Source organism: Hemiscyllium ocellatum, chromosome 28 (assembly GCF_020745735.1).
Source record: "Hemiscyllium ocellatum isolate sHemOce1 chromosome 28, sHemOce1.pat.X.cur, whole genome shotgun sequence".
Taxonomy (NCBI): Eukaryota; Metazoa; Chordata; class Chondrichthyes; order Orectolobiformes; family Hemiscylliidae; genus Hemiscyllium; species Hemiscyllium ocellatum.
The window spans coordinates 47884960-47901235 of NC_083428.1; the positions used below are offsets into that span (position 1 = coordinate 47884960).

Sequence of the window (16276 nt, forward strand, 5' to 3'; positions counted from 1 at the left end):
AAATCTTTTTCTAATGAAAACAAACCTAACCTATTCAACCTCTCTTCAGAGCTAGCACCTTCCATGCCAAACAACATCCTCGTAAACCTTCTCTGCACCCTCTCTAAAGTGTCCACATCTTTTTGGTAATGTGGCGACCAGAACTGTACGCGTATTCTAAATGTGGCTGAACCAAAATCTTGCACAATTTTATCATGACCTGCCAGCTCTTACACTCAATACTTTGTCCAATGAAGGCAAGCATACTATATGCCTTCTTAACTACTCTATCCACCTGTGCAGCCACTTCAGGGTACAATGGACCTGAAATCCCAGATCTCTCTGCTCTTCAACTTTTCCCAAGGCTCTTCCATTTACAGTATAGTTTGCTCTAGAATTAGACTTCCCAAAATGCATCACCTCACATTTGCCTGGAAAACATTAAAAAGTCTCAAGGTGCTTCATAGAATTATTAAAATACAAATCTGGCACCAAGCCACATGAGGAAGAATTAGGGCAGATGATCTCAGTCAACAGGTAGGTTTCAAGGAGGGCCTAAAAAGGAGGAAAGAGAAGTGGAGGGGTTTATGGAAACCGTTCCAGTACTTCATCTGTTGATAACTGAATGCACAGCCTGTTTTGGTGCGACATTTGAAGCCGTCGATGCTCGAGAAATCAGAATGAATACATTACAGTGGATTCTGGGGATGGAGGAGATAAATATTGACAGCATCAACCCCATTGTAGGATTTGAAAACACAAATCAGAATTTTAAGACCTGGGTGTTTTTTAACTTGGAGTCAATACAAGTCACCCACAAGAGCTTGCATACCATTCCAACTCAAAAGCAAACATTGTGGATGCTGGAGATCGGAAATGAAATCAGCAAAGGCTGGAAATACACATCAGGTCAGCACCCATGAAATAAAGTTGATAACGGGCCAATAACTGATTGGTGACAGAGACCACAGGATCAGCATTTTTACTGATAAAATGAGTGCAAATCCCCAAACCCAAGGAACAATTTCCTTACCTGTTGAGTTTGGGTGATTAGTCTCTAAGCGGTGACACTCCCCAGTGATATGTATTGTTTGTGTTTCTCCACATATCAATAAGACATTTGTACAGTGGCCCCAGTGCTGGAGTTTTGCTACCCTATGCCAAGCAAAACCTCATTGGGCATTTTGCCAACCGACACCTCAAAATTCACCTTCATTAAACCTGGTTTGAAAATGAAGAAGCAGGTTGCTATTACATTTAAGCTTCAGCATTAAGAAGGGTGAGACAGATGGAAATGAGGTGGAAAAGGTTAGCACTTAGTGGAATCACTATATGGGAAAGTTCTCATGGAAAGCGAATGAGCTGGTTGGGTCTGTGGCCCAGAAAGGGTCAGCAATGAATATTTCGCTGAGCCATACACAGGATGCCAACAGAGAGACAGGAAGAAGTTGATGTGTTGGGCTATTAACCTGTGCTATTACTTAATGTGATTTGTTTATCTCTACACATAAATCCCCCTTTGCTGCTCTATTTCAGTTCGATTTTTTTTGCAGCAATAGGAAATCCATATCCTTATAAAAATGCATCAGCTCACATACAATTCAGAAATTGATTTACCAAATGTATGTCCATTATCCAGGTTTATTAATGTAATTGTGTAATTTGTCAGTCTTCCTTGGTATTAATCACAAGCCAAATTTAGCACCTAGATATTTTGAAAATGCACTCTATTTCCTAATCCAAATCATTAACATAAATGGTAGAGAGTCATCCCAGAATCTGTGGAATATTACTTCGCAGTTACCTCTCACTTTACTACTGTTTTATATCCAGACTGCTATCCATTCTGCTACATACACAATAAGTCACAGCAATTACAGGTCATGAGTTTACTGTATGATACCTTACCGTTTACCTCCTATTTCTGTTCTTTCTCTATAAAATTCACAAAGCTTGGTCATTCATGTCCTTACCTTTTGCAATCCACATGAACTATTGTTTAATAATTTAAGTTTCTAGGTGTTTTTCTATTTAATCTTTGGGTAAGGTTCCATTGTCCTTCCCATCACCAGCATTAAGCACATGAGTCTGCAGTTCCCTGGACTTGTTCTATCTTCTGGGTGGCACAGTGACTCAAGTTAGCACTGATGCCTCACAGCATCAGGAACCGGGTTCCATTTCACCCTCAGGCAACTGTCTGCGTGGAGTTTACACATTCAATTTGTGACAGCTTGGGTCTCCACCAGGTGCTCTGGTTTCCTCCCACAGTCCAAAGATGTTAGCTGGATTGGTCAAGTAAACTGGCCATGCCAAATTGCTCATAGTATCCAGGGATGTGCATGGCTGGGTGGATTAGCCATGGGAAAAATAGGATTATAGGGTAGGGGAAGTTGGGGGCGTGGTGGTGGGAGGGGTCGATCTAGGTGAGATGTTCCTCAGAGGGTTGAGGTGGACTCATTGTGCCAAATGGCCTGCTTCCACACTATAGGAATTCTATGATTCTGATTAAATGCAGGAATCAAATTATCTGTTTGTAGGTCTTCTGGGTGGCATTATTCCCTTTCATAATTAGTGTAGATAAACATAAAACAGTATCCCCATTATCTCTTCCCCAACTACTTTTAATATGTTGCCTGGATGTAATATATCTGGATCCTTGCTTAAATTTGATCCATTTCTCATTTATCTTACATGCGTCTACTTCGATCTCCTCTTCAACAGCAGATCCATTATGTTCGTCTTCCCGGTAAACAGTAAGGCAATGCAGTTCACTCAATATCTGTGAGTTTTCCACATGTTTCTTGACGGTCAGACTCTAATCCTGACTTTTCATTAGGCAACGTGCTTGTAGAATATTTTTACACATCTTTATTTTACTCATTTGAAGAAGTGTCTTTAATACATTCTCCTAAAGCTCTCCTGTCAGTTTATTTCCCACTTTATTGTTTTGTCATTCCTTCCAAATCAGCATTTTGCAATCTATTGCTTTGGTCTTGGTCCAATTTTGGTCTCAAATAGTATGTATTTTAACACTGGTAACACTATTACCTTGATGTTCTCCTATTCTTACTTCTATTACTTTTGCTGTTTCATTTTCTATTTCAAAACTTAGAAATGGCTTCTCTTTCGGAGATTTTTAGACAAAACAAAAATTGACTATTTGTAAGCATTCTGCAAAAATCTCAAAGGTAATATGAATTTCAATATCAATATTGAAATATCAATAAAACATTTACATTAAAGATGAAAAAAACCTTAACATCTTACCTCCACACTCTGTTTGTGAGTTTTTGATGCTTTCTTCAGAATCCTTTCAATTTGCTGGAAAAATGCAAAAGCAGGAAATGAGTGAACAGGACTGTACTCATTGAGCTAAGCAACCACACTGCCTTCAGTAAGGAGAGCAAATCTATAGGCAGACCGGTCTAATCAAAGACCTACTGTAAGTTTGGCAAGATCCCTTTATCCTCATATTTGTATAGAGTCATACAGCACAGAAAGAGACCCTTCAGTCCAAGCTCAGCATATTCCCAAACTAAATAACATTTTTAACATGTCTTAAGGTGTTTCATGGGGTATATAGGATTAGGCCTTTGTTCTCAGGTGTTTAATAGACAGAGTGGTGATCTACTTGAAACATACAAAATTCTCAGATGTTGAGAAAATGTTTCCCTGGCTGGGAATCTAGAACAGAGGGTCATAGTCAGTGACTGAGGGGCTGATCATTTTGCAATTTCTTCACTTGGACAATTGTGAATCTTTGGAATTCTCTATCTCAATCAGCTATGAATGTTCACTCTTTGAATATATTCATGTCTGCAGCTGACAACGCCTCTTGTATCAAAATAAAACTAAGGAGTAAAGAGATGGTGTGGGAGGGTGGAGTTGAAACAGAAGATCAGCCATGATACAAAGCACTGAATATGACCATGGCTGATCTGGCCTCAGAACCACTTCCTATCCAGCTTTGATGTCATTTGATTCTGCCATGCGTCGAGAATCTCTGTTCTAAAATATTCAAGACCCAGTTGTAATGCTGTCTGGGCAAGTGAGTCCCAAAGAGCTCGTGAGTTCACGAGCTTCCAAGTGGAAAAAAAAACCCTTTATCAGATCTTAAATTGCAGGTCCCTCACTTTATTTGTTTCATAGTTCCAGTCTCTCCCAAAAGGGAAACATCTTCTCAACATCCACCTGTAAAATTCATTTTAAATTGTTGATGATGCATTCCCCATCTTCTCTCAAAGATTGAATGCTCTCATTACAGGTGGCAGAGAGAAAGGACGGGATGCGGCAGGAAGACAGAAAGTATTTTAGAGGACAACAGAAGACAATGAAACTGTAGATATGATGTTTACACTTTGTCCATCATCATTCTGCCATCTAATGTTTTCTTGTTCCCCGTTAAATATTTTATATGTGAGAACACGCGCAAGGCAGAAGGAAAGGGAGTGTCTTCCTCCTTTTCAAATGTCATTCATCCATACTTACTCCTGTTATAACTGAGGATTTACACATGAAACATTCACAGATGCTTGCTGGTCTTTTGAGCATATCCAATTTTTTTCTAGTTTTGATTCACAGTTCCAAGATCTCCTGAATTGTTCTCCCTTTTAGGGAGTCCCAAGCTGCCCAGGACCTTCGTGATTGATGGACATGATTTCAGAGATTTCGGTGCTCGCCATGTTTTGTTCAAAAGACGACGGCTAGCATGTTCTTTTCTTAAAATCGAGTCTGGTTATGTCCTCAGATCACAAACATGCTCGGTACCAGGTTCGTTTAGATCACAGGCAACATTACGTTCCCTTTCAGGTTTTACGTTTTGACAGTTTATAGTAGTCTAGCATATGCTGCATTTGAACCAAGACTTTTACATTTTAAAAACTGCACAGAAAAGCCCAGAAAACATGATTGCCTGGGGTTCTCACATCTGCTTTTGTGGATTAAAACCACTCCAAGGAACATTTCAAATGAATGTGAATCAATGCCCTTTCCTTAATCAATTCAGAAGGGATTTTATCAAAACTAGGAGCAGGTGTAGGCCATTCTACTCTTCGAGCCTGCTCTGCTATTCAACATGATCATGGCTGAGTGTCTATCTCAAGACCATATGACCATTTTGCTCTCCAAAACCCCTTGTCAAAATAAGTAGCAAAAACTTTAATGAATGCACTTCATGAGTTGGTCTTTTTGTGGGTGCAAATTCCACAGGGTCACTACCCTCTGAGTAAACGAGTAGGAAGGGTTTGGAGGAATATGGGCCGGGTGCTGGCAGATAATGACTAGATAGGGTTGGGATATTTGGTCGGCATTTACAAGTTGGACCGAAGGGTCTGCTTACGTGCTGTACATCTATATGACTCTATAAAGAGATATTTCCTCATCTTAGTCCTACATGGTCTACCCCATATTCTGAAATTGTAATCCAGTTCTAACCAGGGGAAAACAAAATTCTCTGCATCTAGCCTAGCCCTTATTCAAATTGTATATGTTTTAATCAGATCTCCCTTTCCTCCTGTACCAGTATTAGCCTTGTGCCATGCTCCTTGTATGGCAGACCCACCTGTCAAATTAACTGGGTCATTAAAAATAAAGACAGTCTCATACTCTCAGAGCATTAAACAACAACACGGTATTTTAGAAGCAACACACACTACCCGACATTTGGAAAGGACTGTGAATTCGTAAAAGCAAAATCCTGCTGGAAATCCGAAACAACACAGACAATGCTGGCGAAACACAGCATGTTTGGCATCAACTTTGGATACAGAAACAGAGTTAACATTTGATGACCAGTATGCCTTGGCTTTGAAGAAGAGTCATTATGGGCTAAAGAAATTTTCTCTTGATAGATGCTGCCAGATTCACATGATCGGGGGCCAGTGCTGCTAACCAACAATGTGGAATATTATCCAAGTATGGCCAATTACTGTCCTATTACTCTACTCTTGATCACCAGCAAAGTAATGAAGAAAGTCATCAACAGTTAGCGTTCTGCCGTGGTCATTTGGTTCCTGACATCCTTACAGTCTTGGTCCAGATATAGGCCAAAGAACTGTGCTTTCTATGTGAGGTTAGCATGATAGTGACATGAAGCGAAAGACAGCTTTTGACCAAATAGCGTGACGTCAGGAGTTCTAACCAAAGTCAATGAGATTCAGGGAGCAAACCCCCCACTGGGTACTGTCATATTTTGTATTAGGAAAGATAGCTGTCGTTGTTGGAGATTAGTAACTCAACTCCAGGATATCATTCCAGGATTTCCCTTGGGTAAACGTTTTTTAAAAATCTACCCATTTAGAGATGTTATAATTCACCTCTGACACAGGGACCTGAACCATGACCTCCTGGCTCAAAGGTAGGGACGCTGCCACAACAAGAACTCTTTGTTGGTTGGACCGAGGATACTACCTTATCTTCTGCTGCTTTATCAATGTTCTTCCCTCCATCACGAGGTTAGAGGTGGTAAAATATCCATTTCTGTACAGTTCACAGCTACAAAGGGAGATCAAAAGCTAGGAATCTTGCAGCGTGTAATTCACTTCTTGTTCTCTCAGGCACCATGTTCAAGATACACGGCAGTAAACTTACCTTGCATAGTCCAAACCCACAACCTCTATCACTTAGAAGGACAGAGGTAACAGCTGTACAGGGTTCCACCACCTGCAAGTTCATACTTCATCCTTGATTTGAAAATACATTGCTGTTCTGTCAGTTACCTATGACTCTATAATTCCTTTTCTAACAGGACTCTAGTGTCCCTACACCCAATGTCTGCAGCAGTTCAACCAGGCAGCTCACCACCACCCTCTCCAGAACAACTAGTGACAGTTATTAAATGCTGACATACCGGAAGTAGCCATTTCCCATGAATGATTTTTTTAAAAGGTCCATGCTGCTGTTCACTTTTGATATCACCTAGCAACTGCAAGTGAAGGTGCCAACAGAAGGAACTCCCCCACCACTTGAGATCCCATCACCAAGAATTAATGACAATGAACCTCCCAGTCTGCTAAGATCCTCACTTCAACTTTAAAGAATTCACTTCAATCAAAAAACCAGGCCTGTGATACAGGAGACAGAGATCATAAACCAAAGACAGAGCTAACCATAACTTGTAACACCGTTCACAAAAGTTACAAATACAGTGTGTGTGATATCATGTTTTGAGTATGTGAGAATAAATAATGCTTTATGTTAAACACTGGAAACTTCATTGTTGAAATTACTGATACTTAATTCAATTTCCACACTTTGCAGATATGAAAACGCAACCTTTACATACAAAACAGACTGAACAGCAACAGGAAATGGGACCACACAAGAAATGACAAGCACCAACTGCAACAGCTTCAAACACAAACTAGATCAGTCACTTTGTTAGGATAAGGAACAAAGTGGCAGTGCAGATAGGGGTCAGGTGCAGCCAGCAGGCTAGAGGGCTCACAGTACTCCCTCAGAGTTCGAACCAACGGAGGGATCAGCAGTCACCTGCAGTTCTGGCTTACCTTTTAAATTAGTTTACTAGCTGCTTCTAGCTTTTTCTGTTAATTTCAGATTGCATCAGTTTGCAGCTTCCTCCTTCTGAACATGTTTCCCTGCTCCAGTTTCTCTTTTCCACATTTGCGTCTTTCCATTTTAGGGGTACAAAAGCAAAATGGTTCTGCAACTAGGCAAGGAATCCAGGGACTTGGACCAACAAAGCTTGGTACTCCCATTCTCTCACTTCAGCTGGAACTTTTAAATCCAGCTAATTAAAGTCAGTTAATCAAAGTTAAATTCAGTTTATTCATTGTTGTGGTTCTGTTCGCCGAGCTGGGAGTTTTTGTTGCAAACGTTTCATCCCCTTTCTAGGTGGCATCCTCAGTGCTTGGGAGCCTCCTGTGAAGCGCTTCTGTCATGTTTCCTTCGGCATTTATAGTGACTTGTCTCTGCCGCTTCCAGTTGTCAGTTGCTGTCCGCTGCAGTGGCCGGTATATTGGGTCCAGGTTGATGTGTTTGTTGATAGAATCAGTGGATGAGTGCCATGCCTCTAGGAAATCCCTGGCTGTTCTCTATTTGGCTTGTGCTATAATAGTAGTGTTGTCCCAGTCAAATTCATGTTGTTTGTCGTCTGTGTGTGTGGCTACTAAGGATAGCTGGTCGTGTCGTTTCGTGGCTAGTTGGTGTTCGTCGATGCGGGTTGTTAGCTGTCTTCCTGTTTGTCCTATGTAGTGTTTTGTGCAGTCCTTGCATGGGATTTTGTACACTACGTTGGTTTTGCTCATGCTAGGTATCGGGTCCTTTGTCCTGGTGAGTTGTTATCTGAGAGTGGCTGTTGGTTTGTGTGCTGTTATGAGTCCTAGTGGTCGCAGCAGTCTGGCTGTCAGTTTGGAAATGCTCCTGATGTATGGTAATGTGGCTAGTCCTTTGGGTTGCAGCATGTCCTCGTTCCGTTGTCTTTCCCTTAGGCATCTGTTGGTGAAATTGCGGGGGTATCTGTTTTGGGTGAATACCTTGTATAGGTGTTCTTCTTCCTCTTTTTGCAGTTCTGGTGTACTGCAGTGTGTTGTGGCCCTTTTGAATAGTGTCCTGATGCAACTTCGTTTGTGTGTGTTGGGGTGGTTACTTTCATAGCTCAGGACTTGGTCTGTGTGTGTGGCTTTTCTGTATAACTCCATGCTGAATTCTCCATTCGGTGTTCTCTGTACCATCACGTCTAGGAATGGGAGCTGGTTGCCCTTTTCTTCCTCTCTCGTGAATCGGATTCCTGTGAGTGTGGCATTGATGACTCATGGGCTCACCGATCTCTGGATTCATAGCAGAAGCAGTAATACAAAGGTTAGAACAAACACTCTTACTGCAAATACAACCCAAACTCTGGGTCAGATATGTGGACGACACCTTTGTAATCATTAAAAACACAGAAATAGAGAACACACACCGGATCATCAACGCCACGCTCACAGGAATCCGATTCACGAGAGAGGAAGAAAAGGACAACCAGCTCCCATTCCTAGACGTGATGGTACAGAGAACACCGAATGGAGAATTCAGCATGGAGGTATACTGAAAAGCCACCCACACAGACCAAGTCCTGAACTATGAAAGCAACTACCCCAACACACACAAACGAAGTTGCATCAGGATACTATTCAAACGGGCCACAACACACTGCAGTACACCAGAACTGCAAAAAGAGGAAGAAGAACACCTATACAGGGTATTCACCAAAAACGGATACCCACACAATTTCATCAACAGATGCCTAAGGGAAAGACAACGGAACGAGGACATGCCGCAACCCAAAGGACTAGCCACATTACCATACATCAGGAGCATTTCCGAACTGACAGCCAGACTGCTGCGACCACTAGGACTCATAACAGCACACAGACCAACAGCCACTCTCAGACAACAACTCACCAGGACAAAGGACCCAATACCCAGCATGAGCAAAACCAACGTAGTATACAAAATCCCATGCAAGGACTGCACAAAACACTACATAGGACAAACAGGAAGACAGCTAACAACCCGCATCGACGAACACCAACTAGCCACGAAACGACACGACCAGCTATCCTTAGTAGCCACACACACAGACGACAAACAACATGAATTTGACTGGGACAACACTACTATTATAGCACAAGCCAAACAAACAGAGAACAGCCAGGGATTTCCTAGAGGCATGGCACTCATCCACTGATTCTATCAACAAACACATCAACCTGGACCCAATATACCGGCCACTGCAGCGGACAGCAACTGACAACTGGAAGCAGCAGAGACAAGCCACTATAAATGCCGAAGGAAACATGACAGAAGCGCTTCACAGGAGGTGCCCAAGCACTGAGGATGTCACCTAGAAAGGGAACGAAACGTTTGCAACAAAAACTCCCAGCTCGGCGAACAGAACCACAACAACGAGCACCCGAGCTACAAATCTTCTCCCAAACTTTGATCAGTTTATTCATCTTGGTGGGATGCTCTTTGGATGGGGTGGTGTGGACTTGATGGACTGAGTAGCCTGCTTCCACACTGTACGGATTTCTATGAAATAAATAAATCTGGGATGAATAAAGCCAGAATCTGAAATTACTGAACTGTCATCAAAATCCCAAGTTCATTAGTGTCTTCACAGGAAGGGAATCTGCCTCTCGAATCTGGTCTGGCCAGCATGTCATTCCAGACCAACTTTAACATGATTGATTCTGAACTGCCCTCAAAAGTATCCAAATAAGCCATTCAGTTCAAGGAAATTAAGAATGCTGACCATACCAGCAACATCCATATCCTGAAATAAAATGATTCTTTCAGGAGACAAGTTGACGCAATTGACATGGTCACTTTTTTCATGCATGTTCAAATGGCTCAGAACTGAAACACTAATGTTGTAGACATACAATGAAGAGCTGTGAACTGTCAATAAATTTCCCTATACTTATCAGGTGCAACAACTCACCCGCTTCTCCTGCATCTTATCAAACGCCTTCTGCGCTGGAGTTCTTTTATCCACAGCTACTCGCTTATGTTCTCCTGCCTCCTCTCTCACCATGTGCTGTTTCTGATTTGAGATGATCTGTTGCAGCATTTTTTTACTTTCTTTACTTTTCTTTTTCTTCCTGTTATTAAAAAAAACACACACAAAAAATCCAGATTTTTAGCACTTGTCTTGAAAATTGAGGATTATGAGGGAAACAAGGTGCACAGATTAGTAATAAGGGAAGTGATATTCCAATGAAATAAGAGTGGTAGATGCATAGAGGACAGGGTTGGGGGAAGAGAGAAAGGGGAAGGAGCTCTGACTTCAAACAGCAAAGGTCTTTTTCCAAGGGTAGGGGAGTCCAAAGCTAAAGGGCATAGATTTAAAATGATGGGGAAACACTTTAAAAGGATCCTATTCTTGCAAAGGGTGGTGCATGTCCTCTGTCAGCTCATTCTGTACATGGTGGAGGCTGGTACAATGACAACATTTAAAAGGCAGCTGGAGGGTACATGAATCGGAGGGATATGCGCCAAGTGCTGACCGATAGGACTAGATTAATTTAGTTCATCTGGCATAGTTTTCCTCCAAGTGCATCAGTTTCTTCCCACACTCGAAAGATGTGCAAGGTAAGTGCATTGGCCATGCTGAATTGCCTACAGTGTTCAAGGATGTGTAGGTTAGGTGCATTAGCCAAGGGAAATGTAAGGTTACAGGGATCGAGTAGAGGAATGGGTCTGGTTGGGATGCTGGTCAGAGGGCTTATGTGGACTTGTTGGGCCGAATGGCCTGTTTCCACACTGTGGGGATCTTTGATTCTATGATGGTTGGGATAGACAAGGTGGGCCAAAAGGTCTGTTTCCATGTTGTACAACTCTATGGCTTCAGGTGAAGCTCCAGAAACAAATCCTCTCCTGGGTCCTCTAGATTAGATTAGATTAGACTTACAGTGTGTCTACTTTTTGTCATTTATATAAATGATTCAGACTATGACTCTATAAGAGGTACAGTTAGTAAGTTTGCAGATGACACCAAAATTGGAGGTGTAGTGGACAGCAAAGAGGGTTACCTCAGATTACAACAGGATCTGGACCAGATGGGCCAATAGGCTGAGAAGTGGCAAATTGAGTTTAATTCAGATAAATGCGAGGTGCTGCATGTTGGGAAAGCAAACCTTAGCAGGAATTATACACTTAATGGCAAGGTCCTAGGGAGTGTTGCTGAACAAAGAGACCTTGGAGTGCAGGTTCATAGCTCCTTGAAAGTGGAGTTGCAGGTAGATAGGACAGTGAAGACGACGTTTGGTATGCTTTCCTTTATTGGTCGTGGTATTGAGTACAGGAGTTGGTAGGTCATGTTGCGGCTGTACAGGACATTGGTTAGGCCACTGTTGGAATATGGTGTGCCATTCTGGTCTTCTTCCTATCGGAAAAATGTTGTGAAACTTGAAAAGGTTCAGAAAAGATTTACAAAGATGTTGCCAAGGTTGGAGGATTTGAGCTATAAAAAGAGGCTGAACAGGCTGGGGCTGTTTTCCCTGGAGCATCGGAGGCTGACGGGTGACCTTATAAAAGGTTTACAAAATTATGAGGGACATGGATAGGATAAATAGAAAAAGTCTTTTCCCTGGGGTCGGGGAGTCCAGAACTAGAGGGCATAGGTTTAGGGTGAGAGGGGAAAGATATAAAAGAGACCTTTTTCACGCAGAGGGTGGTACGTGTATGGAATGAGCTGCCAGAGGAAGTGGTGGAGGCTGGTACAATTGCAACATTTAAGAGGCATTTGGATGGGTATATGAATAGGAAGAGTTTGGAGGGAAAAGGGCCGGGTGCTGGCAGGTAGGACTAGATTGAGTTGGCATGGACGGGTTGGATCAGAGAGTCTGTTTCTGTGCTGTACATCTCTATGACTCTATAGAAAACAATGAGGGCTAAAACATATCATTTAAAGAAAAGAGCAGAAGGATAGACAAACATGCATTTGAATTAGGAGCTGGAGTAGGTCATTTAGCCCTTGAGTCTACTCGACCATCCAATAAAATCAACTCCACATTCCCACCTACCCCCAAAACCTTGCCTCCCTTGTTAGTCAGAAACCTAACTATACCTTAAAAATACTCAACCAATTTGCCAATTTGCAACCATTCTCTGGGAAAAATTGTTCCAAAGATTTATGATGTCAAAAGGTTAAAAAAAACCTTTAAAAAAAATTAACCAATTTTCCTCATCAACCTGTTCAGAGACGCTATAACACATCTGTGGTGCAGATGGGACTTGAACCCAGGCCTCCTGGTTCAGGGATAGGGACTCTACCTCAGTGCCACAGGAAGGGCCTCTCATCTCCATCTTAAATATCTTCAGCCCCAGGATCCCATTCCAATCTGAGCAGATTTCCTGTGGACACAGTAAATTTGAACGTGTACTTTTAGGAAGACTGCATCAACTGTTTACAAAATTTCTGAGCAGCATTCCAGCTAGCAATTCAAGGTCCAGATGCGGTAAACGGACTAACCGCAAATCTGGCTTTCTATCTGCCAAATATTTGTAAAATCTCAATTAAACTAATATAGATGTACAAAAAAGAACAAAAATAGAGGACAAAATATTATGGGTCACATTATCCTGTCAAAATGCCAGGGTTAATACTATCCTCTGTAAATAATGCGCACGTGTTACCAAAGCAGAGGACAGCTAAAGCAAACAGTTAACACAACTCTCAAAAGTTGCAACACACTGTGTTTTGATTGGCAAAATTGAATCTCTAACTTCTGATGATTGCCTTTTACATTTTTCCAATCTACTCCTTTCCCTCCTCTCTCAATCTTATTGTTTATTTGTTCGCATTAGTTTCTTTCTGTATCTCATTTAACAACAATTTCACTCACTTGAGAATTTTTCCTTCTGAATGTTAATTCCTCAAAAGTCCAATTTGATTGGTTAAGATATATATAGATGCTTGCTGTATTTACTCAAGATGCCCTGCTTGGCTTCTGAAACATTAAAGCTCCCTCTTTCTGCAAAAGAATAAAGAAAATCTAAATGTACAAAGGCATGTCTCATGATCCATGCTATGAGATGTCAAACCCAGCAACAATTCCGTTTTATTTATTTATGTCCAGGTCCAGGTAATGGGAGAAACTATTAAACATTTGTGTTTGTATGAACAGCAATGAATTTTATATCAGTACAGATAACAATCTCATGAAATGTATTGCTTTTTCTGGGGTTTACACTGAATTCTTCATTCAACAATTCCGATTACAGCTTAATGACTTCATTCTGTTCTTCCCTGCAATAGTTGCTGCAAATCTCCAGAAGTTACTATTTTAATTTCAGATTAACAAGTATCCGTCACATCCAAGTCACAAAGCTTCGGGTGAGAGGGAGTCAGCATCAGTTTGGATAAAAACATTGGTTCAAAAACAACAACTTGTGTAAAATGATTATATTTCATTGACAAGGATGATAATGGTGTTTAGGATCAGTTAAAGTGATGTTGGTTCTGGTATACACAAACGACATGGATATTGGAAAATAGGCAGTGTCTGAAATCTGGCTGAACAAAAACAGTGCTGCCTGAAACGAGGACTTTTTAAAAAAAAAACAATGTGCTACAACTATTTTGTAATTCAGTAAACTAAGTAACATGCCTAGATAATTTGAACACTGCATTGGTGTAGTTTGGTTCTAGATCACTAACGAGATTTGTTATTTATGTGCTGCCCTATATTTGGAGGAGAGAAAACCAGTAAGACAATCTCAAACATTTCCACCAGGAAACAGACAGGTGAGAAGACTGGACAGATGATTAACAGATGGAATTTTAGAAGAACAAAATATCCAGCAAAGAGTTTTGGCAGAATACAATCTAGAAAGGAAACATTGATTTAACAGAAGTGTGTAAAGGGAAGACAGATTGGGACATTAAAAATGCATTAAACCACATTGCAAGTACTTTTAAAGACTTTTGGATTTAATAAATACAGCTGTACCTCCGACAACACAGCACCCCCTCAGCGCTGACCCTCCGACAGTGCCGCTCCCTCAGCAGTGACCAACTGACAGTGTGGCACTCCCTCAGTACTGACCCTCCGACAATGCAGTGCTCCAACAGCGCGGCACTCCCTCAGCGCTGACCCTCCAACAGTGCGGCACTCCCTCAGTACTGATCTTCCGACAGTGCCCACTCCCTCAGTGCTGACCATCCGACAGTGCGGCACTTCCTCAGCACTGACCCTCCGACAATGTGGTACTCCCTCATATTGACCATCCGACAGTGCGGCACTCCCTCAGTACTGACCCTCCAACAGTGTGACACGTCCTCAGCACTGAACCTCCGACAGTGCAGCACCACCTCGGTACTGACCCTCCAACAGTGCAGAGCTCCCTCAGCACTGGCCCTCTGACAGTACGGCACTCTCTCAGCGCTGATCCTCTGACAGTGTGACACTTCCTCAGCGCTGATCCTCCGACGGTGCTGCACTCCCTCAGCGCTGACGTGCCGACTGTGCCCACTCCCTCAGCGCTGACGTGCTGACTGTGCCCACTCCCTCAGCGCTGACTCGCCGACAGTGCCCACTCCCTCAGCGCTGACTCGCCGACAGTGCCCACTCCCTCAGCGCTGACTCGCCGACAGTGCCCACTCCCTCAGCGCTGACTCGCCGACAGTGCGGCACATCCCGAGCGCTGGCCCTCTGACAGTGTGACACTTGCTCAGCACCAACCCTCCGACAGTGGGGCACTCCCACAGCACTGACCCTCCGACAGTGCTGCAGTCCCTCAACGCTGACCGTCCGACAGGACTGCACTCCCTCTGTACTGACCTTCCGACAGTGCCCACTCCCTCAGTACTGACCCTCTGACAGTGTGGCATTCCCTCAGCACTGACCCTCCAACAGTGTGACACGTCCTCAGCACTGAACCTTCGACAGTGCGGCACCACCTCAGCACTGACCCTCCGACAGTGCGGCACCACCTCGGCACTGACCCTTCGACAGTGCGGCACCACCTCGGCACTGACCCTTCGACAGTGCGGCACCACCTCGGCACTGACCCTCCGACAGTGCGGCACCACCTCGGCACTGACCCTCCGACAGTGCAGAGCTCCCTCAGCACTGATCCTCTGACAGTGTGACAATTCCTCAGCACTGATCCTCCGACAGTGCTGCACTCCCTCAGTACTGACCTCCCGACAGTGCCCACTCCCTCAGCGCTGAACTGCCGACAGTGCCCACTCCCTAAGCACTGACTCTCCGACAGTGCGGCACATCCCGAGCGCTGGCCCTCCGACAGTGTGACACTTGCTCAGCATCAACCCTCCGACAGTGTGGCACTCCCACAGCACTGACCCTCCGACAGTGCTGAAGTCCCTCAATGCTGACCATCCGACAGGACTGCACTCCCTCAGTACTGACCTTCCGACAGTGCCCACTCCCTCAGCGTTGACCCTCCGACACTCCCTCAGTACTGACCCTCTAACAGCGTGGCAATACCTCAGCACTGACCCTCCGACAGCGTGATATTCCCTCAGCACTGACCCTCCGACAGTGTGGCACTCGCTTACCACTGCCCCTCTGACAATGCGGCACGTCCTCAGCACTGACCCTCCGACACTGCCCATTCCCTCAGCACTGCCCCTCTGACAGAGTGGCACTCCCTCAGCACTGACCCTCCGACAATGTGATACTCCCTCAAACTGACCATCCGACAGTGCGGCACCACCTCGGCACTGACCCTCCGACAGTGCGGCAACACCTCGGCACTGACCCTCCGACAGTGCGGCACTTCCTCAGCACTGCCACTCAGGCAGAGCAGCACTCCCTCAGCACAGACC

At 43.6% G+C, this 16276-nt stretch overlaps 1 protein-coding gene across 1 annotated transcript in view; it reads right to left on the minus strand.

The window, feature by feature from the left end:
• fam32a (family with sequence similarity 32 member A) overlaps positions 1 to 16276 on the minus strand; it is a 28805-nt gene that overhangs the window by 11841 nt on the left and 688 nt on the right. The window contains exons 2-3 of the mRNA XM_060846221.1: positions 10424 to 10583; positions 3247 to 3300 (exon numbers count right to left, since the gene is read on the minus strand). Of these exons, the coding sequence (XP_060702204.1) occupies positions 3247 to 3300; positions 10424 to 10583 (214 nt within the window). The remainder of the gene's footprint in view (positions 1 to 3246; positions 3301 to 10423; positions 10584 to 16276) is intronic.